At 40.9% G+C, this 22,597-nt stretch overlaps 1 protein-coding gene across 2 annotated transcripts in view; it reads right to left on the bottom strand.

The window, feature by feature from the left end:
- The window catches only part of Slc12a8 (solute carrier family 12 member 8), a 131,740-nt gene that overhangs the window by 8,314 nt on the left and 100,829 nt on the right, over positions 1-22,597 (bottom strand). The window contains exons 10-12 of one of the 2 annotated variants that reach the window (XM_070028713.1): positions 20,695-21,316; positions 4,931-5,028; positions 4,049-4,166 (exon numbers count right to left, since the gene is read on the bottom strand). In XM_070028713.1, coding sequence (XP_069884814.1) covers positions 4,049-4,166; positions 4,931-5,028; positions 20,695-21,316 — 838 coding nt within the window. The remainder of the gene's footprint in view (positions 1-4,048; positions 4,167-4,930; positions 5,029-20,694; positions 21,317-22,597) is intronic. The other variant, XM_070028714.1, reaches the window with a different exon arrangement.

Below are 22,597 nucleotides of genomic sequence, written 5' to 3'. Positions count from 1 at the left end.
TTCTCCTTTCCCTCTACCATATGATGCCTTCTTCCCTGTGTTGATGCAGTAGAAAGGCCCTGGTTACAGGCAACCCTTTACTGCCTCCAGACTTAATAGTCACATAAACATGTTGCTTATAAATTACTCAGAAACACCAGAAAAGAGACTAAGCAGTACAGTGACTATTATTTTACTATTTTCTGTATTCTTGATGCTCTGACATTTCAGGCCTTGATTCTAGAGAGTCTAAGTAATTCCCAGATATAGCAAACAACTTATCCAAGGGCATGCCTTCAATGAACAGCATCAATGTATATCAATACATTGACCTGATAATCCAGACACAATATTCACAACTTCATTCTCTTTCAAATTCTCATACACCACCTCTTTCCCAGCTCTTTCCCAGGCCTTTCCCAGCTGCATGGAGTGCCAACCTGGCCTGGTCCCAGCACGTCTACTGAATAAACCTACCCCTTACCTGAAAAAAAAAAATTCTCACACACCAAACCAATATTCTCCCTGGTCTAAATCATATGAGGACTGGACAAATAGAGATCATCCCTCTAGTTCAGAGTGTGCCAGAATTATTCCTACTATTCATCCTAACCACACTCAATTTGCCTATTGTTATTTTGCCAATTTTTTTCCATAAAAACTATGATACTATTTTTCCCCCATTAGCATTCTCTCTCTCCTTCCCACCCTCTCTCTCTCTTTCTCTCTCTCCCTCCCTTTCCCCCTCTCTCTCCAATTTCTCTCTCTTTCTCAATCGTGGGGCTTCAACTCTGGGCATGGACACCATCTCTCTCTAGCTCAAGGCTGGGGCTCTACCACTTGAGCCACAGTCCACTTCTGGTTTTCTGGTGATTAATTGGAAATAAGAGTCTCACAGACTTTCCTGCCTGGGCTGGCTTTGAACCGTGATCCTCAAATCTTGAATAGCTAGGATTACAGTCATGTGCCGCCAGGACCTGACCTGACATTCTCATTTTTTTCTATTTTCTATTTTATTAATTTCTATTCTGACCTTTACTTTGTTTTTGCTTCCTTTTTGGGTTTAATTTGTACTTCTTTTTGTAGAATCTTAAGTTTAAAGCTGGGACCATTGATTTGAGAACTTTCTTTGATAATTTAAACATTTGATGCTGAGTTAGCTGCATCTCACAATTTTGATACATTTCATTTTCATTTTCATTCGTGTAAAAATAACTTGTAATTTAACTTCTTTCACTGAAACATGGGTTACTCAGGTTTTTTTTTTTTGGTTTTTTTTTTGGTCAGTCATGGGGCCTGAGCGCTGTCCCTCAGCTCTTCAGCTCAAGGCTAGCGCTCTACCACTTGAGCCACAGCGCCACTTCCAGTTTTCTGGTGGTTTATTGGAAATAAGAGTTTCCTACCCGGGCTGGCTTTGAACGATGATTCTCAGATATCAGCCTCCTGAGTAGCTAGGATTACAGGTGTGAGCTACCGGTGCCCAACCAGTTATTCAGTTTTTGTAGTTCATTTAGTGTTCTTGGTTGCCTAGTTCTTTAGCTTCTATATCTGGGATTTTTCAATATTTTTCTGTTACTTATTTCTAATTATCTCCCTCTTGGGTCAGAGAACTGTTTTATTTTTCAATTGACATGAATACTTTTGAACTTATTGAAACTTTAAAAAATGCTGTAAATTTTCCTATATTACTTTAAAGAATATATTCTGCTGTTGTTGGGGACAGTGTTCTATAAATATCATCTAGGCCAGGCTTGCTTGCTTGCTGATAGTGTTGTTCAAGTCTTGCATAGCCTTACTGGTTTTATTCATCCTTGTATCTACTATTGGGACATAGGCCTTGAAATCTCTGGCTGTGATAATAAACTTTTCTATTTCATTTTGCAGTTTTCTCAGAATTTGCATCAAGTATTTCAGAGCTCTGTTTTTAAGTATGTGTTAATATTTTGTAGTCTTCTTGATGAATTTTTCACTTCTGTTAATGAATTTTTCACTTCATCTATATAAAATGATTCTCTTTATCTGAAGATTTCTCTTAAGTCTGTTCTATGTTAATGCAACCAAGCCAGGCACCAGTGGCTCACATCTGTAATCCTAGCTACTCAGGAGGCTAAGATCTGAGGATCAAGGTTCAAAGTTAGCTGTGGCAGGAAAGTTTGTGAGACCCTTATTTCCAATAAACTACTCAGAACAAGCTGGAAGTGGTGCTGTGGCTCAAGTGACAGAGCACTATCCTTGAGCCCAAAGAAGCTCAGGAACTTCACCCATACCCCGAGTTCAAGCCTCAGGATGGAAAACAAAACAAAACAAAACAGCCACTCTAGCTTTCTTCTAATTGGTGCTAGTTTGGTATATGTTTTTAAAATTCTTTTTTTAAAAAACTGTTTATGTGTTTATATTTTTAAAAGAACTTTATTGAAGGGTGCTGAGATCTGAGGATCACGGTTCAAAGCCAGCCTGGGCAGGCAGGTCCATGAGACTCTTTTTTTTTTTTTTTTTGTCAGTCCTGGGGCTTGAACTCTGGGCTTGGGCACTGTCCCTCAGCTCTTCAGGTCAAGGATAGTGCTCTACCACTTGAGTCATAGTGCCACTTCCAGTTTTTTTCTGCTTATGTGGTGTTGAGGAATCAAACCCAGGGCTCATGCATGCAAGGCAAGCACTCTACCACTAAGCCACCTTCCCAGCCCCTCCGTGAGACTCTTATCTCCAATATACCGCTAGAAAACCAAAAGTGGCACTGTAGCTCAAGAGGTAGAGTGCTCGCCTTGAGCAGAAGAGAGCAGGGACAGCACCCAAGCCCAGAGTTCAAGCCCCATGACTGACAATAAATAAATAAACAAACAAACAAATAAATAAAACTTTATTGGGCTAGTATGTAGCTCAGAGTTAGAAAGCTTTCCTAGCATGCACAAGACCCTGGGTTTGACCCTCAGGACTGTAAAAATAAATAAATTTGTTGAATTAAGGAGATTTCTTGTAGGCAACAGGTAGTTGGATTATACTTGTGTGTGTTTGTGTGTATGTGTGTGGGAGGGGGGTTAACTGGAGATAAGAGTCTCGTGGACTTTCTTGCTCAGGTTGGCTTCAAACAGTGATCTTCAGAACTCAGCCTCCTGAGTAACGAGGATCACAGATGTGAGCCACTGGTGCCTGATGGGTTACCTGATAAACTTTGCCATTTAGCTGGGTGTGATTTTACTACCTATATTAAATCTGATATGGTGAGGTTCATATAGCCATCTTTCTTTATCTAGCATAATGACATATTCCTTTTAGTCTGACTTGCTTTGGTGGTCCAAGGCAGTTGGACTGCACATTCATGGTCAGTGTGGGCTATATATCAAAACAAAAGGAACAACAATAGCAACTCACCTTTCCTTCTCCCCCATCCCTCTGTCATGTACGTGTGTTTCTGTATGTGTTTCAGACAAGGACTTGCTGTGTGTAGGCCAGCTGATCTAAAACTCATTGTGTAGTTTAAGCTAGTGTCAAACACATGATCCTTCTGCCTCCATTTTCCAAGGCTAGAATTACATACCACTATGGCCTGCCTCTATTTGTTTTGTGTTTGTTCCAAATATCCATTATTATTTTTACTCTTTTTCTACCTTATTTTGGTTGGAGTATTTTTTTTTTCTTTCACTTAATTTCTTTGATTGGCTTATTGGCTATAATTCTTCACTATGTCCTTTAGTGGTTATGTTAGGGTTTACATTCTATAAATCTTAAATTGATCATAATCTACCTTCAAGTAATACATTATTTCACAAATATAATTAGAAACTTAAAGTAGTATAGTTCATTTCAACCATATTTTTCTTCCCTCTTGGCCCTGTGCTATTGTTGTCATTCATTTTACTACTAGATGTCTTACAACCTTATGATAACCTGTTATTTTTCATTTATAACTATTTAGGTGTATATTATATTTCTCTTCTTAGCATATGAGCTACTTAAAAATGTGATTCATACCTCTGTCATCATTGGCACTTATATGGTGTTCAAAACAAAAAAAATTCAAAAAAAAGACAGAGATAAAAGGAAATGATGGAAAAATTGTTCAGCCACTTACCAAGGTGAAGCCCTGGACTGGCTTGGCCAATGTAGAAATACACAATGGCAGCAACACCCATGCTGATCAGGGTATAAACCCACTGAGTCACAAACATGATGAGAAGGGACCCAACAGCCTGTGGAAACACATAGGACGCACAAGTCACCTAATGGTTTCCCACAAGGTAAACATGATAGAAGACTATGGCCTTAAAAAACAAAATATCTCTCCTCAACTTCTACTCTGTGTTAAGGTCTGTATAACTGAAGTTCAATCATAAACCTCATGTAAGCATGTATTTAGTAAGACATTCTCTGCAAGTAACTTTAACCAAAACTACTTAACAGCAGGTATAATGGCTCATACTTATAATCCTAACTACTCAAGAGGACACTGAGATCTGAGGATCACAGTTCATAGCCAGCTTAGGCAGGCAAGTCTGTGAGACTATTGCTCCAATTAACCACCCAAAAATCAGAAGTAAAGCTGTGGCTTAAGGTAGTAGAGCACTAACCTTGAGCAAAAAAGCTCAGGGACAGCACCCAAGCCCTGAGTTCAAGCCCCATAACCACCACTACCACCACCATCACCACCAACAAAGTATCTAATAAGCAGATAATTTAGCCTATGTGCTTAGCAAATTCTCTTCTATAAGCAACAGATTAGCATGAAATTTGGTAACCCAAAGGTTATCAGATACAATTACTTAAGAAATAAGTAAGATTACAATAAGAGGTTTATTAAATGTTAATTTTAACAGATGTTGTCTCATTTAAATTCTTATCCAGCAGGCAAATCAATCACATTTCTTTTATTTAAGCCCTCTTCCTCATCAAATCACTCATAACAACACTTGAATTATATCTTAATGACAACTGAGGTTGAGATGAAGTTACTCACCCCTAACAGAGAGACCCAGGGGTTGCATATTCTAGTGTAGAAAGAAGTTGATCTCCTCTGGATCTCTTGTTCCTGAAGTCTGGATTTCAGGAAGAAATCTAAAAAATAAATTAGTCAAAGCTTTGATTATCAATTTACTATCAACTTTCTTCTGTTTTTATGAGCAAACACCCATTAGCTCCTCTCTCTGAATTTTGTAATTCAGCCTAAAGACAATTCTTAGCGCTTGGTGTCACTGAAGGAAAAACAAAGGGTTTGTGGCCTTCCACCAGCTAGGGATCTGAAAAGAAAGAGCAGAGTAGAGATGAAGTTCCTTGAAAGTCCATGGTCCATCTGTCAGATCTGTTGTTTGTAGGAACTAGATGTTCAGATCTCCCCCTTTTTCATATGAAAGGGAGAAGAATGGTGGAATTAGCCTGTGTTCATGGCCCCAGGTGTGACCACCAGAACAAAAGGCCCAACCTGGTTTTTGTCTACTGCAAGGTAGTTTTTAATCATCATCTAACTCTGAAGGGCAGTTCAGATTAGCCTCATCTCAAGTATAGACCAGATGCTAATGAAGGAGGGAGAGGGGGAGAGAAATGCTACTCTGATTTCTCCCTTCAGCAGCTGAAAAGGCTGAGGGAGGGGAAAAACAAGATCTGGCTGCAAACATATGCATGCTCTTCAATAATTTCAGCACATCACAGCATCTCAAAGCGTGTCATGTTTTATTAGTCTCTGCTTTCTCAGTTTACCCCTGATTCCAGACATGCTCCATCTAACCATGAAAATACACATAGATTGTTTGACAATACGGTCTAATCGCCACAAACACCACTGTGGTGATTAAAACAAATGGTATGTTGGTTTAACTTTGCTGTAAGTTTACATATCATTTCAACATTCAACTGTCACAGTGTGTTGCTCAGGAAATAGTGCTGACAGCTTAACTCTCTCCTCTCTAGTACCAAAGACTTGTTTCAGTCAAACTACAATGAATTACACCAACTCCTCTGCTCAGCTTTTTCCACTTCTTCGGGGTCCTGATCCTGTCTTATACAGTATCTTCTTCCCAACTTCATCTGTTTCTGATAGGTTGGACCCTGGAATCCAGCTGAGATCCTCCAGCCTTCTATTTGCTTAACTTCTATTCAGTCCCCAAGTCTCAGCTTATTATCACTTTATCATAAAAATTGTTCCTACCACAAAAATCTAAGTGCTATAGTTAATATTTCCTTGTGCCCATCTCCTTTCTTTCATATCACTTATTGTTATTTGTAGTTCTATGTCTATTTATGTATTTCCATGTCTACTGGGTTATATACTTCTAAGGCAACATCCAATATTGGTCTTGAATCTAGAGCTTGGCCTGCAGCTGGCCCTTGCTATGTATTTCTAGTCTATGTCCTCTGTCTTCTCTGGTCACTGTGACTTTTTCACCTAACCTTTCTGAAGCACAAAGCCATCAGACTATTTCACACCCTAACTATTACATATAAATATGAAAATATCCCCAAAGCTCATGTACTGGGGGCTCTGACTTCATGAATGGGTGAACTCACTGATGGATTCACAATTTGAAGAGGTCTTCAACTCTGAGTGGGAACTGGCTGGAGAAAGTACATCACTATGGGTGTGCCTTTGAAGAATGTATCATGTGCACTTCCCCTTCCTCTCTTTTTTCCTCCCTCTGCTTCCTGTCCACCATGAGGTAAGAAACCTCCACCACATCTTCCTATCACCATGTATCACCATGATGTTCCGTGGCCCAGAAGCAATGGAGCCAAGAACTATAGAATAAAACCTCTGAAACTATGAGCCAAAGCAAATGATTCCTGTCATAGTAACAGACAGTCTTAACACACAGCCCATTAAGAAGTCCTTTACCAACTTCCTACTTACTCTTGGCTCCACTGGTAAAGATGCTGGCCTCTAATTTGCCATTTTTCTATCACCACCTCATCACCATTATTGTTAACTTTATATGAAGAGCCCACCCAAGGCCCTGCTCTCCAACAATCTTTTCTTTCACTCACCTTGACAATCCACTCCTATTGCCACATCTGAGGGCACTTATTACCAGTAGCTTCATATGTCCTAAATTGTGACTGTTTAAGTAATCTACTCTCAGCTTGTCACCTCCTTTTCCTTTTAGTTTTTTTTGGGGGGAGTTGGTTGTAGGGCTTTAACTCTGGGTTTGGGCACTGTCCCTGAGCTATTCAGCTCAAGGTGAGCACTCTGCCACTTGAGCCACAGCACCACTTCTGGTTTTCTGGTGGTTAATTGAAGATAAGAGTCTCCCAGACTTTCCTGCTCTGGTTGGGTTTGAATTATGATCTTCAGATCTCAGCCTCCTGCATAGCTAGGATTACAGGTGTGAGCCACCAGCGCTTGGCCTCCTTTTCCTTTTCCTTTTTTTTTTTTGGTCCGGTCATGAGACCTGAACTCTGGGCCTGGGCGTTGTCCCTCAGCTCTTCAGCTCAAGGCTAGCGCTCTACCACTTGAGCTGCAGTGCCACTTCCGGCTTTTTTCTTTTTGCTTATGTGGTGCTGAGGAATCGAACCCAAGGCCTCAGGCAGGCAAGGCAAGCGCTCTACCACTGAGCCACCTTCCCAGCCCCTCTCCTCCTTTTCCTTTTTTAAAAAACTTTTAAAAAATTCATTTGTGTTGGGGATGTAGCTCAGTGACATAGCACTTGCTTATTATGTTGAAGGCCCTGGATTCAATCCCTAGAACTAAACACGATCTTTAGGAGAATATGTGCCTCTTCTTTAGGCTCTTTCCATTTCCTCCGCCTGAACTCTGAACTTTATAACTCTTCCTTGACATTGCCCAAGGCAAGTGTCCTAGGGAATTATGAAAGGAGACTGCTTAGCTAGGTACTAGTGGCTCACACCTAGAAGCTACTCAGGAGGCTGAGATCTGGAGATTGTGGTTCAAATCCAGTCTGGGAAGAAAAGTTCATGAGACTCCATCTCTAAATAACCAGCAAAAATGCCAGACTGGAAGCATGGCTCAAGTCATGAGCAAGAAAGTCCAATGAGAGCATGAAGCCCTGAGCTTAAGCCCAGTACTACAAAAAAGAAAGGAAGAAAGGAGGGAGCAAGGAAAGGAAAAAAGGAAGGAAGGAGGGAAGGAAAAAAGGAAGGAAGGAATGGAGGGAAGGCAGGAGGGAGGGAGGGAAGGAAGGGAAGGAAGGATCGTGGTTCTCTGAATCAATGAATGGAAGAAAATTCCCCCCCCCCCCCCAGCTGGAACACTTTCTGGACTGTTAATAGAAGTGAAAAATAAATTTATATTATGTTTGAACCACCCTATTTTAAAAATTATAGTAGTTTAGCATACCCTCATTAATATATCCCCAACAAAGTTGGCCTGGAACCCATAGGCCTCCTACCTCAGCCTCCTGTGCTAGGCATGCAGGCTTACGCTACTATACTTGTTTTGCTCATAATCTTGAAGTCTAATCTGATGACACTGTGGCCTCATGTAGAAACTTCCATGCTTCTCACAATGGCTTCCTTCTCGCTTGACTTTCCTCCCTGGACTCCTCTCCTACCTTTTTCTCCATGGCTTGCTGCTTTCCAGTATCGCTGAACCTCAACCGTTCTTGAAATTGCCAAACCATTTCCAAACTGTGCCATTTACTCTCCCTAGGACTCTATTTCTTTGCAAGGCTAACTGCTTCATAAAATTCAGTTCTCTATTGAAACATTATCTCCCTAGTGGGAAACAGTATAACCTCTTACCCAACTCTGGTCTCTAGCCCATTGCCCTGCTATATAACTCTCCATAATAATAACCTAACAGAAATTACAGTATATATTTTCTTCTTTCTTTTCAAAACAATTTCTGTAGGTCATGGGGCTTGAACTCAGGGCTGGGTGCTGTCTCTGAGTTTTTTTCACTCAAGTCCAGCACTCTACCACTTAAGCTACAGTGCAACTTCCTATTTTCTTATTTCTTATGTATTTTCTTCTGCTAGAATGTAAGCCCCATGACAGAAAAGATCTCTTATATTCCTCTTTTGTTCAGCATATTCCTCTAAAACAGTGCCTGGAATGTAGGAGATGTTCATCTACATGACTGAATGAATAAATGAACCTGTACCTCCAAAGAAGTCTTTTTTTTTTTTTTTTCTTTGTCGATTGTGGGGCCTGAACTCTGGGCCTGGGCACTGTGTCTTTCAGCTCTTCAGCTCAAGGCTACAACTTGGAGCCACAGCACCATTTCCTGCTTTTTCTGCTTTTGTGATGCTGAGGAATCAAACCCAGGGCCTCATGCATGCAAGGCAAGCACTCTACCACTGAGCCACCTTCCCAGTGCTCCAAAGAAGTCTTCATCCTCTTAACAGATATTTACCTTCATCTTATGTTCCTAGCTATGATACTTAGCTTGTTGTAAATCCTAATCTGGAGGGCAAGTATCAAGTTTTATATTCCTAAATGCTAACTGTAGATAGGATTAAAATAAAACCTGCTGAGATTTATGACTAGTGTGAATAAATGGTTCTATGACTTTATTTTCAAAAAAAACAAAGAAGGAATTCTGTTATTATTACCATTGACCAAATTTTGTAAGTTTAATATACTCAGTCGGTGATTCATTTTTTTCATAAGAGTCATAATAAAAGAGTTACTCTTTTGGTTGTTAAGAACACTATTGGTGGGGCTGGGAAGGTGGCTCAGTGGTAGAGCGCTTGCCTTGCATGCATGAGGCCCTGGGTTTGATTCCTCAGCACCACATAAGCAAAAAGAAAAAAGCCAGAAGTGGCGCTGTGACTCAAGTGGTAGAGCACTAGCCTTGAGCTGAAGAGCTGAGGGACAGCGCCCAGGCCCAGAGTTCAGGCCCCACAACTGGACCCTAACCCCCCCCCCAAAAAAAAACACTATTGGCTAAAAACTTGTATTTTGCCTCTCTGAGATTCCTCAAATATTAGGTTAACCCTTTTACAACTTTGATCAATATACAAGATGGTCCCTGATTTTCGGATGTTTCCACTTAGGTTTTCCTAGTTTATGAAGGTACATTGAATAGACACTGTACCTCTTAGTGTGGATTCTGATCTTTTCTCAGGCTAGCACCATGTGTCGTGATGCTGGGCAGTGGCAGAAAGCCACAGCTCTCAGTCACCCACAATCATGAGGACAAATAACTGACCTTCACAGGTCCTCTGTTGCTATGCTATAGTGACCAGTAATTGACATTGTCAATTTGGCATACCTTCAGTTTGCAAAGGGTTTATTAGGACATAACTCCATCAAAATCAGAGGAGCATCTCTATTGTACCTTGTGTGTGTGTGTGTGTGTGTGTGTGTGTGTGTGTGTGTGTGTGTGTGTGTGTGTGTGTGTGTGTGTGTGTGTGTGTGTGTGTTACCAGAGAAACTTCAGAAGAAGCAGTAGTGTTTGTCTTTCAGGCAACCAATGCACTTTTAGATATGGAAGGAAGAATTCATAAATGGTTCCTTAATGATGTTGCATAGGTACAACAGGGGCTGGCGATTATTCATAATTCTGAGTTGTTATAGTTCCAATACTCTTACAAACTGACTGAAGGAACTGTTTTCTCTTGAAGGATTTTGCTAGAAGAAGCATGTCTTACACACCTGTTAGGGAAGGGGATAATTTCATATGCTAGAAACTAGTAACAATCAGGAGCAATTCACGTTATGAAGCCCATAGTTACAAAACAACCAATAAATAAATAAAGCCAGGCATCACTTATAACAATAAACACAATGCATATTATTGATTTAAAATTCAGGTAAGAAATTTTATGGTAACAAAACATGTGCAGATATAAATATTTCAAGCATGAAGGAGGAATAATCAAACTACATCCATTTTAAAATAATGATTTAATTGTTTTTTTTTTTTTTTTGTGCCTGTACTGGGGCTTAAACTCAGGGCCTTGCACTCTATTTGGTTTTTTTTCCTCAAGACTGGCACTCTACTACTTGAGCCATACCCCACTTCCTGCTTTTTGCTGGTTAACTGAAGTTAAGAGTCTCATGAACATTTTTTCCCTGGTTGGCTTTGAATCTTGATCCTCAATCTCAGCCTCCTAAGTAGCTAGAATTACAGGAATGAGCCATCAGCTCCTGGCTGAATTTAAGTAATTTTATACAAATTACTTAAAATCAATATCAAACCATTTCCAAAAATCTTCTCCATAGCCAGGCGCCAGTGGCTCATGCCAGTAATCCTAGCTACTGGGATCTGAGGATCCTGGTTCAAAGCCAGCCTGGGCAAGAAAGTCCATGAGACTCTTATCTCCAATAAACCACTCAGAAAACTGGAAGTGGTACTGTGGCTCAAGTGGTAGTGTTAACCTTGAGCTGAAGAGCTGAAGGACAGCACCTAGGCCCAGCCCCCCCCCCAAAAAAAATCCACTCCATAGTTTTAGAAGAATAAATCATTCTAATTAACATGTAGAAACTGAAGATGTATGTTGCACAGAATTGTGTTTACAGTCTACATGGTATTTCATCATGTTGATGTTATAATTTGCTTAGCTGCTTTACTGTGATCCAAGTCATATACAATGTAACTGTGACAATTGTGTACATACTTGTTTGTTGTTTGGTTTGGGCTTATTTCTTAGAAACGTAACTCTACCAACTAAATTTTCCACATCATCTTTATTTCTTGTTACTTTTTTTTGGGGGGGTATCGATCTTGGCTGGCTTTGAACCATGATCCTCAGATCTCAGCCTCCTGAGTAGCTAGGATTACAGGCGTGAGCCACTAGTACCCGGCTTCTTGTTATATCTTAAAAGATCACCATGTAGGGGCTAGGGATGTAGGTGAGTCATAAAGGCTTACCTAGTGTGAGCAAAGCCTTGTATTTAATCAGATAGTTGGGGAGTGGGAGATAGTGAGGGTACCGGAAGAATAATAAAGAGAAAAAGAGACAGTGAGAGGGGAAAGCAGGAAGGAGAGAAAAAAAGAGTGCGAGTGAGAGAGAATGAATCATGCTCCAGACAGAATGAACCAAAGTGACTGCAAGCTATGGCAGTGTGAACAGGTCAGGAAACCTCTTCCCTGAATAAGAACAAAACAAGACAAAATAGAAGAAAAAACAAAACAAAACGGAGTCTCCAGAAATTTAACAGATGAAGACAAGTTGAAATACATTTGCTTTTTAAAAATAGCTGGAGCTGAGGCTAAGAACCCTGAGCTCTCAGGCTGGCTGCCTAGGCTACTGTCCAACTTCCTCAGGTGAGAAACAATCAGGTTTGTCCATACACAACAGGGTAGGAGGAATGACTAGCTTTATCAAATGAATATGCTAAGCAAGGTAGAAAGTGTGTGGGAGAACATTCTTAATTCTTTGCTTTGCTAGTCTAAGTTGTGAACCTAGCTAGAGTGAGCAGTAGTCTGGTCAGAAATGTAATAGGGAGATCCTGGAAATGAGAAAGCTATTGAAGGACCAGATAACCTTACCATAGTTGACTGCATGACCAGCAAACAATGCTCATGACTGGTGATACCTATGAAATCTGACAAGAAACTGAAGTCTAGGAAACCAGAGGACTGCCCAGAACTTTGTGCTTCCCAACCCACCCCCACACCCACAGAAAACAGAAAAAGTCTATGAAATATGGACACACATGGGGCCACCTTCTAGAGAGCTGAGATAAAAGAATTTTATTCATGAGAATTAAACAAACATCTGGGTGCCGGTGGCTCACGCCTGTAATCCTAACTACTCAGGAGGCTGAGATCTGAGAATTGCAGTTCAAAGCCAGCCCCGGCAGGAAAGCCTGTGAGACTCTTATCTCTAATAAAGCACCAGAAAACCAGAAATGGGACCTTGACTCAAGTGGCAGAGCGCTAGCCTTGAACCCAAGAGCTGAGGGACAGCACCCACACCCAGCATTCAAGCCTCACGACCAAAACAAAACAAAAAACCTGACTGAAGACACCAATAGCCATATTCATCCACCATGGGGGAGATGGATTCCACAGCTAAACCCAGGCAGTTTACATAAACAAAAACAATATAAAATAAAACTTAAAATATACCTCAGAATCAAGAGCTGCTGCAATATATCACATGCATTGTCTAGTTTACAACCAAAAATTACATGACTTGCAAAGAAACCATTCAGACTTAGAAAAAAATAAACATCAACTGGGCTGGGAGTGTGGCTTAGTGGTAGAATGCTTGCCTAGCATGCATGAAGCCCTGGGTTCAATCCCTCAGTACCACATAAGCAGAAAACACCTGAAGTGGTCTGTGGCTCAAGTGGTAGGGTGTTAGTCTTGAGCAAAAGAAGCCCAGGCCCTGAGTTCAAGCCCCAGGACTGGCCAAAAAACAAAAGTTAGATTTAGCAAACAAAGACATGAAAGCAGCCCTTATAAATATGCTTAGCAAAATAAAGACAAAATATCAATGTCTTATGACCTTAAAAACTATCAAGCCAAGAGCAGTGGCTCATACCTGTAATCGTAACTACTCAGGAGTCTGAAATCTGAGGATTTCAGTTCTAAGCAAGCCTGGGCAGAGAAAGTCTATGAGACTCTCATCTCCAGTTAACCACCAAAAATGCTAAAAGTGGAGGTATAGCTCAAGTAGTAGAGTGCCAGACTTGAGCGGAAAAAGGTAAGAGATAGAGCCCAGGCCCTGAGTTCAAACAAATGAAAAAGGAAACATCATAAACCATGAACCATAAACCATGAAAGAGAACAAAAAAACTTAGTTGCAGTTAAAGAGCACAATAACAGAAATAAATTTTCTGGATGGACTCAAGAGCAAACTGAGAAGAAAAAAGTATCAATGAACTTGAATTTAGTCCAAGAGAAATTATACAACATGAACAGAAGCAGGTGGAAGAAAAAGGAAAGGAATTTTTGAGACCTGTGAGAAAAATTCACCAACAATTGCACAAGACAAGTCTTATCATGACAGGAGAAAAAAAAGTGCAGTAAAAAGTACCTACAGGAGCTGGGTGCTGGGGGTCACACCTGTAATCCTAGGTACTCAGGAGGCTGAATTCTGAGGATTGAGGTTCAAAGCCAGCCCAGGCAGGAGAGAGTCCACCAAAAATGCAGGAAGTAGTGTTGTAGCTCAAGTGGTAGAGTGCTAGACTTGAGCAATAGGAGCTTAGGGACAGCATTCAGGCCTAGAGTTCAAGGCGTTGGACCATTAAAAAACAAAAACAAAAAACCAATGGGAGAAAAAGAAAGTGCATGGGGCTAGGAATGTGGCTTAGTGGTAGAGTACTTGCCTAGCATGCATGAAGCCCTGGGTTCCATTCCTCAGTATCACATACACAGAAAGGGCTGGAAATAGAGCTGTGGCTCAACTCATAAAGTGCTAGCCTTGAGCAAAAGAAGCTTAAGGACTGCCCAGGCCCTGAGTTCAAACCCCAGGACTGGCAAAAAAAAATAAGTAAAGGAAAGAAGGAAGGAAGGAAGGAAGGAAGGAAGGAAGGAAGGAAGGAAGGAAGGAAGGAAGGAAGGAAGGAGAAAGTACGTGCAGGAAAAAAAAAACAACCTAGCTATTACAAATGGGGGAAACCCATGCACCCTACTGTTCTTTGGACCTGGCTTACTTTGCTCAATATGATTTTTTCCAGGTCTTTTCATTTCCTTATGAATGGAGCAATTCTTTTTGATGGAAGCACAGAACTCCATTGTGTATATACCACATCTTCTTGACCCATTCATCTACTGAGGTCATATGGTTGGTTCCATATCTTAGCTATGGTAAATAATGCTGCAATGAACTGGTAGCTTTAGTATAGCCTTGTTTGTGGTCATTTGGGTAAATGCCCAGGAGTGGGATTGTTGGGTCATAGGAAGCTCTATGTATAGTCTTTTGAGGAACCTCCATACTGCTTTCCAGAGTGGCTGAACAAGTTTACACTCCCACCAATGCAGTAGGGTTCCCTTTTGGCCACATCCAGCATCTGTTATTAGATTTCTTGATAATGGCCAATCTAACTGGGGCAAGGTGGACTCTCACTGTTGTTTTGATTTGCATTTATTTTATGGCCAGAGAAGTTGAGCATTTCTTCGGGTGTCTATTGGCCATTCTTATTTCCTCTTCAGAGAAGTCTATTTTTTTTGGTCGGTCCTGGGGCTTGAACTCTGGGCCTGAGTGCTGTCCCTCAGCCCTTCAGCTCAAGGCTCGTGCTCTATTACTTGAGCTACAGCACCACTTCCGGTTTTCTGGTGGTTTATTGGAGATAAGAGTTTCATGGTTTTTCCTTCCTGGGCTGGCTTTGACCCAAGATCCTCAGATCTCAGCCTCCTGAATAGCTAGGATTACAGGTATGAGCCACCGGGACCGGACAAAGGAGAAGTCTCTCTTTAAGTCTTTAGCGCACTTGTTAGTGGGGTGGTTGTTTCTTTGGGGATTTGTTTTTGGGGGATTTAATTTTTTGAGCTCCAAGTGTATTTTAGATATGAGGCCCTTGTCTGTTGTATGGCTAGTGAAGATCATCTCCCCATCTGTAGGCTTTCTATTCATCTTGCTAGCTATGTCCTTTGCCATTCAAAAGCTCTGAAGTTTCATGTAATCCCATTTATCCAACATTTCTTTCATGTATTTCTCAATAGTTCAATTGCTAAGTGCATAGGACCATATATAATGAAGCATATCAACATAAACTCCAAGCACTGCAACCAAGAGACTCTTATTATGTCCTGTATGCAGTTATTTCATTTTTTTCTGTTTTAGTTTCCTATACCTTTTGTCTTATATGTAAATTTATCTGATCTGTGGAAGGGAAAGGGAATCACAGAAACAGCAAGACAAAGGAGGAACTAATGTAACAATGATACTCACTTGACACTACATTGGAAATGAACTATACAACTGCAGGGGAGAGGAATGTACTCATTACCTTACTTATATAACTGTGACCCCCTGTTCATCATTGTTATAATAAAGATATTTAAAATACCTTAAGAAATAACTATATAGGGCTAGGAATGTGGCTTAATGATAGAGTGCTTGCCTAGCATGCATGAAACCCTAGGTTCTATTCCTCAGTACCACATAAACAGAAAAAGCCAGAAGTGGCACTATGTCTCAAGTGGTAGAGTGCTAGCCTTGAGGTTCTTAAGCTCAGGGACAGTGCCTAGGCCCTGAGTCCAAACCCCAGGACTGGCAAAAAAAAAAAAAAAAAAGAAGAAGAAGAAAAAGAAATAATCCTAAAAAACAGGCCCAATATGAATGAACCTGCTAATGTTGCTTCCAGCAGGGTGTACTTATTACAGACCTACTATTATCAATTATTAATAACTTAATAGATATGCAATGATATCTTAAAGATGGTTTGTTTTCATCTAATCAATACAATAGCCTAGTTCATAACGGCTACTCACAGCAAGTAGAATACATTTTACATTGGGGTTAAGAGTATACATTCTGAAGTCAGAGAGCCCTCTGTTTAAATTCTGTCTTCTATCTTAAGCAAGTGTCCAACTGCTCTAAACCTTTATGATCTGTAAAAGTCTAATATCAAATGTGTAACTCTGGGTTTAGGAAAAAATCCATATTAAAGTTTTTTTGTCAGTGCAAGTCATATAAGACATAATAAATGATGGCTAATTTTAGGTATTAACAATATATAAGGCTTTAAATAGAAAAGTTAGTAGGTAGGTATGGCACTTAGAACTGTAATCCTAGCTATCTGAGAGGCAGAGATCCAAGGGTTGAGTTTTGATGCAAACATGGGCATAATAGTTCAAGAGTCTGCATCACATTCAGTGGCTGGTCAAGGTGACATGCACTTATTATCCCAACAATAGAGGATGTACAAACGCTGGGCTGGGTGCTGTGGTGCGCTCCTATCATCCCCAGTGACCCAGAAAAATACAAATAGACGGACCATTGTCCAGACTGGCTGGGCATAAAAGTGAGATCCTACCTTGAAAATAACCAATGCAAAAAGAGGTTGTGAGGTGTGGCTTAAGTGGTAGAGCATTTGGCTAGCAAGCTTCAGCATCAGGCCCTGAGTTGAATTCTCAATGGGGGGAGGGGGAGAGAGGCAGACAGGCAGACAGGCAGACTGACAGACAGACAGACAGACAGACAGACAGACAGACAGACACACACACACACACACACACACACACACACACACACAGAAAGAGAGAAAGTTAAGTTTTTCGAATGGATATGCATGAATCTGGGCACTGACCTTTTCAAATGTAAACTGTACGCATGTCTCCTGAGCTCTTTTTAGAGGAATCTGGGTTCTGACCTTCCTGTTTTAAATATATAATATGCTTTGGAAGGTATGCTTTTATCAGTTGTGTTTGTCAGAATAATTGATTCCTTCTGTGATTCTGTGTTGTACAAACGTTTTTTGTTTCTATTTAATCAGATCCCTATTTTATCTTTCATGAGATCTACAACAGGCAGAAATATCTCTCACACAGCCATTGTAAATAACAAACATGTGTACCTAAGGTATAGAGACTGAAGTTATTTTTTAATCTATTTGCTTTCAAGAATATTTATTCGTTGTGATTCAATTCTTATCATTTGATGACATCTGGTTGTGAAAGATTAGGTTCTTGTAATAGTTTAACTTTCTCATCACTTAATGAACTCATGCTTCAAATTTTTGGCCATATCTATTTAACTGGTTATCAGTTTGCCTGGGCTTTGCTGGTGTTTGCTACTTTCTGTATGCTGAAAGGGCTTACTTAATGTAACGAAAGGAATGTAAAAAGGATACTTTGTGACTCCAGGCAGCTCACGATCTAGTAACAAAGGGATAGAACTAACATTCATTTTCCTTTGAGACAGACAGATGACTAGGACACCAGACAAATGTGATTTCAATGAAAAACAAGTTGATAATAGTTGATACTAGTAGCATAAGATGTTACAGTTGCACAGTGGAGGAAACCTGGAATCCTCAGAAGAGATGAACTTTTCAATGCCAGACTTTTCCAAATAGAGACAGGAGGAGGAAGTGAGCCCATCTGAGGGGATGGGACAGGATATGCAAAGGCAGGTAGGACCACAACGTGGTATGTTCAGGGCACTCCTGGAATGCATAGTGCATGGCACTGTGAGGAGGCAGGAAACAGTGGGATGGGATGGTGAGAAACTGTGTATAGCATACATAGTCTAGACTTTATAGATGGTGGATATTAGATTCCAGCAAAGGCTTCTGGGTAAGGAAGAAGATCATTCAGTGGGTAGTGGAGAGGGGAGCCAGGTGGAGGAGTCTGGAGATAGGCCAGTAGTTTGAAACTGAGATGATGAAGGTTTGTTCTGAGGTAGAGGCAACAAAGTCAGGGGAAAAAAAGGCATAGTCAACAAGGGCTCTAGTGTTTTTAGTACTGAGCACCTGGGAAGTAAGCATTTTATCAACGATTGAGATCTGACCATGTAGTTCTCCTGAAAACCCCCTAAGAAGTCACAAAAAGCATAAACTGGCATACGGAGAAAGGGTAAAAATAAGGCTTGATAGATGGATAGACAACAGTGTTGACAGTCTGAGCTACAAGAAAGAGCTTGTCTCAATAGCAAAACAACACAAAAAAGAAGTAAAGGTTTTATTTGTGGGAAAACAGAGACATTAAAAGATCAATAGAAAGCTGGGCTTTGGTGGCTTTGGTGTCTATAATTTTAGCAACTCAGGAGGCTGAGATCTGAGGATTGTGGTTTAAAGCCAGCCTAAGCAGGAAAGTAGTGAGACTCTTATCTCCAATTCACCAGTAAAATGTGTGAAGTGGGGGTGTGGATCAAGTGGTAGAAAACCAGCCTTGAGTGGAAAAAGCCCAGGGACAGTGCCCAGGTCTTGAGTTCAAGCCCCAGTACCAGCAGACACACGAAAGAAAGAAAGAAAGAAAGAAAGAAAGAAAGAAAGAAAGAAAGAAAGAAAGAAAGAAAGAAAGAAAGAAAGAAAGAAAGAAAGAGAGAGAGAGAGAGAGAAAGAGAGAAAGAAAGAAAGAAAGAAAGAAAGAAAGAAAGAAAGAAAGAAAGAAAGAGAGAGAGAAAGGAAAAAAGGAGGGAAGGAAGGAAGGAAGGAAGGAAGGAAGGAAGGAAGGAAGGAAGGAAATAGGAGTCAAAGTACCTTTTGAATAAGCAATGGCAATATGTCATGAACTGAGTTGTATGATTTTCTAAACTGAGACCACCACCAACCAAAATCTCAGAATTAAAGGATGTGAGAACTTCTGAAATAAAAGGACAAAGTAAGTAAACCATTACAATGACTACAAAAAGAAGATGACTTTAAAACCTCCAGAGAGGAAAAAGGTAGGATCAGTCCTTATTCAAAGGCTCTCCTGGTGTGAGATCAGCATGCCAAATTTCTCCACAGTGAAAAGTGAGCATCAAAAGTAGGCTGATTTTAAATGACAGCAGAAAAACTATTTTCAACAATGCTTTTACATTCAACCAAACTGTAAGTCAAATGTGAGACTAGACAATTTCAGAACTCAAAAGACTCAAAACATATACTTCTTCCTTTCTTAGCAAGATGCTATGTGTACTGTAGCAAAACAAAGCAGTATGAAATAATCAAGGAGAAAAAGGCAGGCCTGGGTCAGAATCTACCCATAATTGATTTACTCTTTAAGAGACTTATCAAATCGATATTGGGCCTGATGGTAGTGATGTACAATGGTATAACCACTACAGAAAACAATATGGGAGTTCCTCAAAAATTTTCTTAATTTTATTATTTTCTTTTGTTTTGTGCCAGTACTGAGATTTGAGCTCAAGGCCTAGCACTCTCACTTGGCTTTTTTACTCACAGATATTGTTCTACTACTTGAATCATGCCTCTACTTCTGAGTTTTTGCTGGTTAATTGAAGATAAAGAGTCTCTTGGATTTGTCTGCCCAGACTTTTTTTTATTTTTTTGTTGGTCTTGGGGCTTGAACTCTAGGCTTGGGAGTTGTCCCTCAGCTCTTTAACTCAAGGCAAGTGCTCTACCACTTGAGCCACAGCACCACTTCTGGTTTTCTAGTGGTTTATTGGAGATAAGAGTCTCACGGACTTTCCTGCCCGGGCTGGCTTTGAACTGAGATCCTCAGATCTCAGCCTCCTGAGTAGCTAGGATTACAGGCGTGAGCCACTGGCGCCCCACCCACGCTGCTTTTGAACTGAGATCCTCAGACCCCAGTCTCTTGAGCAGCTAGGATTATAGGAATAAGTCACTGATACCCAGCCTTAATTTTATTTTTAAGTTAACATATATTTGTATCACAAGGGGACTTCATTGTGATATTTTCATATATGCTCAAAACATTGAAAAGTAGAATTGTTATATGTTCCAGCAATTCTATTCCTGGTTATCTACTCAAAAGAACTAAAAGCATGACAAACGTGTATGTGTGTGTGTGCGTATGTGGTATAAACTGAGTTGTATGATTTTCCACTCTGCATTTATGATCCACAACAACAAAAAAATCCAGCATGTCTTGGCACTAGTGGCTCATGCCTGTAAATTCTAACTACTCAGGACGCTGAGATCTGAGGATTGCAATTCAAAGGTATCTCAGGCAGCAAAGTCCCTGAGATTTTTAACTCCAATTAAGTGTCAAAAAGCCTGAAATGAAGCTGTGGCTCAAATAATAGAGCATTAGCCTTGAACAGAAAAGCTCAGGGACAGTGTCCAGGCCCTGAGTCCAAGGCTTTAAGACTAACACATTCTCTCTCTCTCTCTCTTTCTCTCTCTCTCTCTCTCAGACTGAAGAATGTGAGAATCTCTGAAGTAAAAGTACAATTTGATTAGGTAGGTTAGACAACCAGTGGCCACTGAAACTAGAAGGCTACAGTGTGCTTCCAAAGCACTCACCTCCCCTTGGCCTGGGCTGGCTGCACAGCTCAGGCTCAGGCTGCTGGCCTGGTGCTCCTTCAGGATGAGTTCCTACACTCCTGGGAGTTTGCTTGTTCGGGTGAGGCTCCGGCCCTTCCCAAGAAACAGAGTGCAACTCATTAGAGCTTTCCAAAGGGAAGGAAGGAGAGGGCTTGACATCCAAGAGGAAGCTTTCTTGTAGGGTTTGCATGGTGGCCTTCTTGCTTTTCCTCTTCTGATTCTCCGGGGTCCTGTTATCCTCTCCCAGCCTGGACTGGTTACTCTCAAGGTGTCTGGTCAGCTGGAGGAGCTGATCCATGTCCTTGCTGAATTCGAGGAGAGTGCCCTCAGAGACACTTCCGGCAGGGCCCTTAGTGACATCGCTGGGAGCTTTCTTCAACAGCAGATGCTCAGAGCGGTGGAGATGTTCTGAGTCCTCTCTTAGCCCTGGCTCGGGTACCATTGACAGGGAGAAGTAAGAGTAGTCCACTGCTATGTACGTCATCATGAAGTTGACAGTGACGATAGGTGCCAGAACATTCACCTGACCCACAAGGACAAAGGCCAAGGTCACCACGCTGGTCAGGCAGATGGCTGCTACAGGTGTTTTATTTGGCCCTCTCTGCAGAAACAAAAGTAATGTGACGGACTAGGAAATTTCAGGAGGAATATTTCTGAAATTTAAGAATGGCTCAGGCACTTTTCCCTATGTGCTCGTTGTTCATCTGAACACTTGAGATGATGATGTCCAGCACACAGGGTCATGTAAGAGAGCTGGAGTGCACCTAGCAAGCTAATACAGCATGATACATGAGACCCTCCTAAAAGACCACATATGGTGACCATATTTATAACCATCAACATGGGCACCTCTGGAGAGCTTTGACTTCCCCAATAGTTTTTCCTTTTGTCTTTGACTGTGTCTGCATACCAGCCTTGAAAATCAAATTGATGCAGAGTTGATTCCATACCTGACACACCTACAGAATGGTAGAGCCTGGGAGACATTGCAAAATCACTGGTGGCTGGAGGGGAAAGGTAAGGTTCTAATAATAAATTTGCACACCTGCCAGGTGCTTGTGGCTCATGCCTGTAATCCTAGCTACTCAGGAGGCTGAGATCTGAGTTCAAAGCCAGCCTGGGCAGGAAAATCCTAAGTATCCACAGTGCAAAGTTCCATTCCTAAAAGGCTCCCAAATCTGACACTTTGTGAGTTTTTGTCTTTGTGATATGACTTTGCAAGTCATATCAATGTATGACAAGTGGAAAAATCCCACACCGTGAAACTTTTCTCATGTGTGAAATTATGGAGAACATTGCATGAAATTACCTTCAGGCTAATTTAAATAAGGTTGTATGTGAAACATAAATGAATTTCATGTTCATACTTGGGTCCCATCCCCAGGATATCTCATTATGTATAAGAAAATAATCCAAAAAGCCAAATGTGAGACACTTCGGGTCCAAGTATTTAAGATACGGGATATTCAGTCAGTGTTTAAAGTTCAGAAACTGGCAAGCTTTTGTTTTAAGACATGCAGAGATAGGTACTAAGGAATGGGTAGTACACTATGGCCCCTGGGCCAAATACAAGTGCTTTTATGTGTCATGAGCTAAGAATGGTTTTACATTTTTAAGCAACTGGGGATCAAAAGAAGAATTTTTGATGACTCCTGAGAATTACATGGTGTTTACATTTGGATTCATGAATAAAGCATTGGGTGTTGCCAGTGACTACTTCTGAGTTACAATAGCAGAGCCCAGTAGTGGTGGAGATCACAGGCCTGCAGTCCCTAAGTATGTACTACCGGATGCTTTCCAGAAAGTTTGCAGATCCCTGAGAAAACCTCTAAAGCTGAAGCAGCAAGATTGTGATCTCTGGACCTGTGGGAGGGAGAGGAAA

Source organism: Dipodomys merriami, unplaced genomic scaffold (assembly GCF_024711535.1).
Source record: "Dipodomys merriami isolate MVZ:Mamm:240054 unplaced genomic scaffold, mDipMer1.0.p SCAF_2, whole genome shotgun sequence".
Lineage (NCBI taxonomy): Eukaryota > Metazoa > Chordata > Mammalia > Rodentia > Heteromyidae > Dipodomys > Dipodomys merriami.
This window is presented reverse-complemented; position numbering and strand designations above follow the sequence as displayed.